Genomic DNA, 9,697 nt, shown 5'->3' on the forward strand with positions numbered 1-9,697 from the left:
CTGTGGAAGGGAGAGAGGGGACAGGAAGTGTGAGGTCAGCACAGGTCAGAATAGAGTCTTGACTAGAGGTAAATTAATTATGACAGCAGGGAGCAAGACTATGCTTTAATTATAAACACTACTGCATTGCCTTTGATATAAAAAAGAAAAACCTATGGACATTCTAGTATCTAACCAATGGCAGGTAGATCAACGGTTGTCTCAATGGGATATGGCTGGGTGACCAGGATATAGCTGAGTGACCAGGCCGTGCCTGGTTAGACCCACCTTGCAGGGGGCTGGCATTTTGTTGTGCCAGGCTCAGATGTTCTTCACCTAGCCTCTGGACAGGCTGGTGCTGGGCAATCTCCACGCTGGTGCACACGTTACTGTCCCCGTGCAGGAAAAAGGTGAACGCACACGACAAGTGCTCACTGCAGAGGGGATGGAAAAACAGTTATTCTCAGATCAAGCTGGAAATACACTGCTCAAAAAAATAAAGGGAACACTAAAATAACATCCTAGATCTGAATGAATGAAATATTCCTATTAAATACTTTTTTCTTTACATAGTTGAATGTGCTGACTACAAAATCACACAAAAATGATCAATGGAAATCAAATTTATCAACCCATGGAGGTCTGGATTTGGAGTCACACTCAAAATTAAAGTGGAAAACCACACTACAGGCTGATCCAACTTTGATGTAATGTCCTTAAAACAAGTCAAAATGAGGCTCAGTAGTGTGTGTGGCCTCCACGTGCCTGTATGACCTCCCTACAACGCCTGGGCATGCTCCTGATGAGGTGGCCGATGGTCTCCTGAGGGATCTCCTCCCAGACCTGGACTAAAGCATCCGCCAACTCCTGGACAGTCTGTGGTGCAACGTGGCGTTGGTGGATGGAGCGAGACATGATGTCCCAGATGTGCTCAATTGGATTCAGGTCTGGGGAACGGGCGGGCCAGTCCATAGCATCAATGCCTTCCTCTTGCAGGAACTGCTGACACACTCCAGCCACATGAGGTCTAGCATTGTCTTGCATTAGGAGGAACCCAGGGCCAACCGCACCAGCATATGGTCTCACAAGGGGTCTGAGGATCTCATCTCAGTACCTAATGGCAGTCAGGCTACCTCTGGCGAGCACATGGAGGGCTGTGCGGCCCCCCAAAGAAATGCCACCCCACACCATGACTGACCTACCGCCAAACCGGTCATGCTGGAGGATGTTGCAGGCAGCAGAACGTTCTCCACTGAGTTTCCAGACTCTGTCACGTGCTCAGTGTGAACCTACTTTCATCTGTGAAGAGCACAGGGCGCCAGTGGTGAATTTGCCACTCTTGGTGTTCTCTGGCAAATGCCAAACGTCCTGCACGGTGTTGGGCTGTAAGCACAACTCACCACCTGTGGACGTCGGGCCCTCATACCACCCTCATGGAGTCTGTTTCTGACCGTTTGAGCAGACACATGGACATTTGTGGCCTGCTGGAGGTAATTTTGCAGGGCTCTGGCAGTGCTCCTCCTTGCACAAAGGCGGAAGTAGCGGTCCTGCTGCTGGGTTGTTCCCCTCCTACGGCCTCCTCCACGTCTCCTGATGTACTGGCCTGTCTCCTGGTAGCGCCTCCATGCTCTAGACACTACACTGACAGACACAACAAACCTTCTTGCCACAGCTCGCATTGATGTGCCATCCTGGATGAGTTGCACTACCTGAGCCACTTGTGTGGGTTGTAGACTCCGTCTCATGCTACCACTAGAGTGAAAGCACCGCCAGCATTCAAAAGTGACCAAAACATCAGCCAGGAAGCATAGGAACTGAGAAGTGGTCTGTGGTCAACACCTGCAGAACCACGCCTTTATTGGGGGTGCCTTGCTAATTGCCTATAATTTCCACCTGTCCAACAGCATGTGGAATTTATTGTTAATCAGTGTTGCTTCCTAAGTGGACAGTTTGATTTCACAGAAGTGTGATTGACTTGGAGTTACATTGTGTTATTTAAGTGTTCCCTTTATTTTTTTGAGCAGTGTATAATGGTTGGTACGATATTCCTTAGAGAAGCAATCAGAGTGAAACATCAAAAGATTCAATGTCTTATGAGATACAGAAAAATAACAGAAAGCTATATTATTTATTGTCAATTGGATTAACTGGTACCAGGACAAATGACAGGTTTCATAAATGCAAAAGAATGTGCAATTAAACAGAGTTGAACAGGGAGGTGACAGGATACTACAGCCAAATGAAAACTACAGTCCTTCTCCCTGAGGCTCACCCATGTTATACGTGCACTGAACAGCTAACAGTAAACGTAGTGATTAAAAACCCAAACTATTCCCATTTGTTTTTCCTCAATGGAAAATGAGCTTAGGTGGTGGGTGTGGCAGGGGGTATGACAATGGACGTGGTCGGCGCTGAAATTCTCTACACAATTTCCTGCAATTCTACCATTTTCTCCATGGAGCGATGATCATTTTTTGAAGTTTAAAAGCTAATTTCGTGCTATACTACATATTCTGCAATGGAGCGAAGAGAAAATGTTATAGTTTAAAAGCTAATTTACTGCAGTTATATGCATTTTGCTATGGCTAATGCGGTGTTCTTATGCTCAAAACAAAATCAATACTGTTAAATTCATTGTTTTTGGAATGATCAATTCTCCCTGACTGACAAGCTTTTATTTTGGTGATTGTAGTACTCAAAGCTTATTATGAAAATATATATACAGCGCTTTGTAAAGTATTCTGACCCTTGAAGGTCCCCAAGAACACAGTGGCCTCCATTCTTAAGTGGAAGATGTTTAGAACCACCAAGACTCTTCGAAGAGCTGGCCGGGGGAGCAATCGGGGGAGAAGGGCGTTGGTGGGGGAGGTAACCAACAACCGATGTTCACTCTGACAGAGCTCCAGAGTCCCTCTGTGGAGATGGGAGAAACTTCCAGAAAGACAATCATCTCTGTAGCACTCCACCGATACGGCCTTTATGGTAGAGTGGTCAGGCGGAAGCCACTCCTCAGAAAAAGGCACATGACAGCCAACCTGGAGTTTGCCACATGGCACCTAAAGACTCTCAGGCCATGAGAAACAAGATGATCTGGTCTGATGAAACCAAGACTGACCTATTTGGCCTGAATGCCAAGCGTCAAGTCTGGAGGAAACCTGGCACCTTCCCTATGGTGAAGCATGGCGGCAGCATCATGTTTTTCAGCGGCAGGGACTGGGATACTACTCAGGATCAAATGAAAGATGAACAGACCCAAGTTCAGAGAGAACCTTAATGTAAACCTGCTCCAGAGCGCTCAGGACTTCAGACTGGGGTGAAGATTCACCTTCCAACAGGACAACAACCCTGAGCACATAGCCAAGACAACGCAGGAGTGGCTTCGGGACAAGTCTCTGAATGTCCTTGAGTGGCCCTGCCAGAGCCCGGACTTGAACCCAATCTAACATCTCTGGAGAGACCTGAAAATAGCTGTGCAGCGACGCTTCCCATCCAACCTGACAGAGCTTGAGAGGATCTGCAGAGAAGAATGGGAGAAACTCCCCAAATACAGGTGTGCCAAGCTTATAGTGTCATACCCAAGAAGATTCTAGGCTGTAATTGCTGCCAACGGTGCTTCAACAAAGTACTGAGTAAAGGGTCTGAATACAGGTTTTTAATTTGTCATTATGGGGTAGTGTGTAGATTGAAGAGGAATTGCTTTTATTTAATCAATTTTAGAATAAGGCTGTACCCAAACAACATGTGGAACAAGTCAAGGGGTCTGAATACTTTCCCAAGGCACTGTAGGTCTATTATCTTTTCTACATACCTTCTCTCTGGTTTTAGTCACTTTAGTATACACAACGTGGTTTTCATCCCAAAATGTAATTAATCTACTTTGGATTTAGGCAGCCGTCAAGGATTACAACGGCAGAAACCTTTCCAGTCAAGTCATTAAACAAACCTTGATTTGCTGTAAGGTTGAATCAAAGATGGGAATGTTGGCACCGGACAGGGTTACCATTTTCAAACAAATCTTTACAATCAAAACTTTTACAGTCTGTCACAGATAGCAGCTACATTACTTTGCTGAAAGGATAATAGTCTCAACATACCAGAAATACACCAGTCACATATAAATTGAAGACTATGACAGGCTATTGGTCTGTTCCTAGAGCAACAGGACCATGTCTGCACCACAGAAAAAGCTGATTGTCCATGAATGGGTCAGAGGATGGGTGTGAGGGTTGAGAGAAAAGGAGAGCAGGGAAGGGAGTGAGGACCGGAGTGGCAACAACATTCCTCACATATTTGTTGTGCACTTCTATGTCATTAAAATATACCTCCAGGTGCCAATGCCTGCTTACTGTGAGGAAAGTTATCAGTGAGGCCTGAGCCCTGGCCTTCAACCAGCATGGACAAGACAGAAGATTATTTTAGTTTCAGTTAAAAGTGCTCCTCCAAAACACCAACATTCCTTAAATAGGCCTTGTTAAAAATAGACTATTATGAAATTGAAATGTTAAACAACAAGGCTTTATTTCCTCACGAGTGCTGCACAGCCAAGCGGCTAAACATACCAAAACAGTTCCTGTTGACATGGTTGGTGTAAAACCACAGTGCAGACTCAGCATGTTCCAAAGACAGCCCTGTTTACCAGACAGAGAGTACAGGCGACAGTGAGACCGCTGGATCTCACTCACACCCCCACCCACTCTCATTTTCACCAAGTCCAAGCAGGCACTGCTCTGCTTCAACACCCACTTGTAGATGTCTTCATCCAGAACATTGGAGGCCAAGGGCCAAATCTCAAACACTTCACACCCGTAAACACATCGTGACACCTTAACCCCCCAGTGAACATGCATTGCGTATGAGGTGTCGGCTCTGAAATTAACAGAGCAAAACGGAAATGCTTAAAACAGCAGAACTGCTTGAATTACTAGGGCAGGCAAAACAGACAGGGCTCAAATTAGCTCCTCAGGACACTCCAGGATTCCCCCAGGCCCCATTCAAGTGCAGGGGGAAGCCAAAACTGTGATGATGTCATTCCCCTTAAAGAACCATTCGGGCACACGTTTTCCTCTAGGCAAGACGAAGTCTATGCCCCTTCATCTGTGATTGGTCAAGAGTAGCGATTCTTCAATAAATTATGTTGCCATTCAAGGAGAGACTACTCATTTTTATGCACATTTTTACATTGACAAATACTGCACCAAACATCTTTGATGTAAAACTGGGCGACTAAAATTATCTCTGCAAAAACGTCAATGACGGATTTATTGAGTTCTTAGATTAATTCTGACAATTTTGAGGAGGTGTATACTGGCTACATTGTCTCAAAATGGACAAACAGTACATACTATTGACGTTTTTTTCTAGATTTTGAAGAGAAGATATTTTAAGGGAGTATGCGAGCACACTTGTTCGGTTGGCCTAGCCGAACTGAAGCATGCTCACGCATAACAGGGCAATAATTAATACAGTATGCATGTCTACTCTCAGCAGCAGAACAAAAACAATCTGCTGCTTGTTCAGCCTGAGACAGGCATAGACTCCCTAATCTTTCCAAATTAACTTAATGGTAGTGTTGTAGTTTTTTTGGAAATCGATCAAATAATCTGTGCAGGCTGACTCACGTGAACAAGTATACATTCACCTGTACTGACAAATACTCTACGGACAACAGGAACAGGAAACTCTAGATATCCAAGTAATCCAGCCGGGCTATTAACAGAAAAGAATACTGAAGCAGACATGAACTATACACATGCTACCTTTGAAGAGCCAAGTGTCCTAGGTGGATTTCAATGAATCCATCTATACAATTTACCTCAGGGTTTCTTTCAAGAATAAACCATAAGGGACAAAAGTGTCAGATAGGGAGTAAATGACAAAGTGTCTACATTTCTATGGCCGGTGTTAGAAAGCATACGCCCGAACATCAAGTAAGAGGAAAACTATCACACTAAGAAACGGCTGAATTTCACAAGACACCAATGCATGTCATGAACAACTTTGATTGGCATCCACTCAATTTACTGTAGGCCTACATTTGTATCCAACCAATTTACTTTTCTTGACAGACATTTTAATTCAGTGCAATGCATTTCTAAAATCAATAAGGAAGTACACTGATCAGGATGACTCGTTGACCTGCTGTATACACTTACTAGAAACAGTCAACAGAGCACTCTGCAATACTGATGAAGATATCAATGCACTGGTTACAGAAGGGGATAATTATGGGGACTCTTACCTCTTATTGACGGGCTTCTCATCCTTCTCGTAGGGCTTGACAAACCACTTGCCAATACGGACAAAGCTGCGGTTCATGAGGCAACGCTCCAAAAGGTTATGGACAGCTTTGAACAGGAGTGTACGGCACTCATAGGACAAGCCACTCTCCCACTCGCCGTCCTCCTCACCTGAGCCAGGAAGAGAGAAAAGACAGTTAGATACCCGCTGAATGCTCCATCAACATCACAACTGTAAACAAGAACTCAATAATTGGCTGTGTTACTTTTTGCCATGGGTTCAAACACTTCAGAAAAAAGATAGGATGGGAATTTTTGACCATCTGCCAATGTTTACAATAAAACGTAACACATTATGCAACCATGTAAATAATATGTTAAAGGGAACTCCACTCAAAAACAGAAGTCAAGCGGTCTCGCCTTCAAGATATTTGACATTCAAGAACCAAAGTGTTACAACCCACATCATCATGAAGATAATTTTGTTGTTGTTTTGCTTTGTCAGTGGCAAGGCCTTTAAGATCTAGCCACCAGGCAACCCCTTAGCTCCCTACAGGGTAAAGCTAACTACTTTAACAGGAGCTGCGACCCCAATGAAAAAGCTGATGGGAGATAGAATTTAAGCGTTCATATGACTGGTATCGTGATGTGCAAGCCCATTCCCAACAGGCAGAACTCAAAACTGTAGACCCAACATGTAAACTACTTGCATATTTTGGTAATGAAAGATGCTTTCAGTCATTGAAGTGTGTCAGGCTGTGGACTACTGTGGGTCCTCAACTGAGCAGTGTCTCTCCCCATTTGCATGACACTTGCAGCCCCTCTCCCAAGTGTCAACTGAGAGTTCATCCTAACTCCAATGCTATGTGAGCAACAAGCAACCCTTCCTGTGGCAGAGGCTAGCCCTTACTTGACAGCTCGTGGTGAATGAGCTCTGCGAAGCTGGGGTCATCCCCCCACCAGAAGAGCCAGAGCTCGCGGCGACCCGGGGTGTGGTGCCTTCGCCACACGCTTAGCACATCGGCCGCCAGGCACCGGCTGAAGCTGCACAGGATGGGGTCCTCCTCTGTCACAGGGAACAGGATGGGCGAGGAAGTGGGCCCCTGCCACACAAAACGCCGCCATTTTATCCCAGTCAGGTCAGCCTGGGGGACAGGGTGAGAAAAAAAGAGCTGAGACAGAGGCCCAATCCCAAATAAACACTACACCCTGTGCACTTGTAGAGATTTGAGAAGACTTGACAGGTGCAAAGAATATGGTACTAGCTCCAGGCTAGGTGGAAGTTTCACCATATTGCTTATACCAACCAAATCCTTTCAGATTTCCAAAAGTGCATAGGGTCCATTTGGGATTAGCCCAGAGAGGGGCTGCAAGCCCGCTGAATGCAAAGCAGTGCTGTAGTAGCCTGACAACTGCACTATCCAATAAGTGTGAAGAACCTCCAAATACAAAATGTAAAGGAATGCACCTGTTCCTTCTGTGCAACCTAACCTTCCAACTCATTAGTCTTCAGAGTTCAAAGGGTGGGAAATCCCTTTCTATCAAAGTATTTAGTGCCAATGGATATGTCCTAGAATTTCTTTGAATGCTATGCAACACATTTGCCAGAGAAATAATATAGTACCAATTCAAAATATGACAAGATATTTATTTTATCCTAGTTTCAATAAAATATACAGTTTCAGAATCACTAAAACTATTTGTTGTTTTTGTCACACTACTTTGCTTTATCTTGGCCAGGCTGCAGTTGTAAATGAGAACTTGTTCTCAACTGGCCTACCTGGTTAAATAATGGTGAAATAAAAAATAACTAGTAGACTATAGTTGATATTATGTACACTTATCTGGGTACCCTGCTCAAAGTTCTATCCATAAGGGAGTAGTACCACATAATACTACAATGAGGACGTGTAAAACTCAGTTGAATCGTGAGTTGTAGTTTACAGCATTGGCAATAGGAATGCTCACTGAAGAAAACAATACTGTAGACAATCATAGGCTGACTCATGATATTGTTGGCCTAAAAAAGTTAGCCATAACTAGCTAGCTACCTAGCCAAGCATCAAGTTGTAAACAAACAAGGAACACTATGACTAGTTGCTAACTAGTTGGATATATCCAATTGCAGTCAAATACATAGCCAATGGTGCTGATGACGAATAATAAACAAATCTCACAATGACAGACATCACAAAACAAACTGAACCTAGCAAGCCAGTTAGCCAACATTAGCTAGCTAGTGAGCGACATGATTATAGGTAACTAAGTATTTTTGTTGTTTTTTAATCTGGGAACTTCAGTTGCTATAAACTAACATATCAACCAATATTAATGTTAGCTAGCTAACGTTCGCGCACTTGCAAAATTGCATTAGCCAGCAATCTAGAACAGGCCTTGACGCCTCCAGTCAGCTGTAGTCAAGCGGTTTAGCTTGCTGACTGGCTAGCCAAAATGGCTTTCTGGCCTCAGTTTGAGCTAGCTAACGTTAGCATGCTAACAGCGAGTTTAATCACTTACCAGGCAAAATAGGTTGGAGTGGCAGTCCTCCAAACTGGCCCCGTTTGGTACAAAACATGAACTCATCCTCACAAAGTGGTTGAACAATCCATCGTCTCAGTTACAAAGAGCAGCAATATTCAGCTAAATTTTAAGCTATTTAATCTGGATAGAGTATTTAGTCAAATACCCCATAAAACTAAGATGCTAACTGGCTAGTTATTTATACAACCGGTTGATGATGGCTAGCCACTACGCTAGCTAAACAATATCACTGTCTTGATAGCCAGCTAACACAACTAGTTAGCTTTCTACGCTAACAAATTCATCAACCCCACTTCGAGTCCGTTTTCTTACTTTACTACACAATGCATTTAATAAAATATATACACGAACCATACCACAACCTCACCATAAAGTGATCTATTAGTAATCTTAAACAATTTCAGAGCAAAGAAACTCTCCCCTTCTTCCGAGTTTCGCTAGCTAACATAGCCAACTCAGACTAAATAAAACAGTTAGCTAACACCACCCTTCTATTCCACATAGTCGCCGGAATCCGATAAAACTATAAAAACTTTCACTCAAATACTGAAATCATGATGTAAATGTCCAGTAAGGTTAAGCATTTGCGTTCACTAATTCTCGGGTCCGGCAGGTTTCCATTTGAATTCATGGATTGAATTCTTTAATGGCGGCCAGGAGGACAACTCTGCCTCCCAACTCCCATTGGCCAATGTGTGGTAACGGGGAAAAAAGGGGGGGGAAACTATAACTGATGGCTCGTCGCTGAGTTTACTGATCAAACCAGTGAGATATTTGTATCATGCAAATCTCAGCCTATAATGATCAGCACGCATTCAGGCTCCAGTCAGCTATAATCTAAAACAACTGCATTGTATTATTAGCTGCCATTATAGCAAGCCTTTTGGAGTTTTCCCTGGCAATTAAAAATATATATATATATATATATATATATATATATA

General features: G+C 43.7%; 1 protein-coding gene across 2 annotated transcripts in view; it reads right to left on the minus strand.

Annotated features, from left to right (window-relative positions):
- The window catches only part of LOC112267149 (mediator of RNA polymerase II transcription subunit 13-like), a 32,797-nt gene extending 23,352 nt beyond the window's left edge, over positions 1 to 9,445 (minus strand). For both annotated transcript variants that reach the window (XM_024445282.2, XM_024445281.2), the window contains exons 1-4: positions 8,733 to 9,445; positions 7,126 to 7,360; positions 6,218 to 6,386; positions 268 to 413 (exon numbers count right to left, since the gene is read on the minus strand). In XM_024445282.2, coding sequence (XP_024301050.2) covers positions 268 to 413; positions 6,218 to 6,386; positions 7,126 to 7,360; positions 8,733 to 8,798 — 616 coding nt within the window. In that variant the 5' untranslated portion in view covers positions 8,799 to 9,445. The remainder of the gene's footprint in view (positions 1 to 267; positions 414 to 6,217; positions 6,387 to 7,125; positions 7,361 to 8,732) is intronic.
- Between the last annotated feature and the right edge of the window lie 252 nt (positions 9,446 to 9,697).

This window comes from Oncorhynchus tshawytscha, linkage group LG14 (assembly GCF_018296145.1).
Source record: "Oncorhynchus tshawytscha isolate Ot180627B linkage group LG14, Otsh_v2.0, whole genome shotgun sequence".
NCBI lineage: Eukaryota > Metazoa > Chordata > Actinopteri > Salmoniformes > Salmonidae > Oncorhynchus > Oncorhynchus tshawytscha.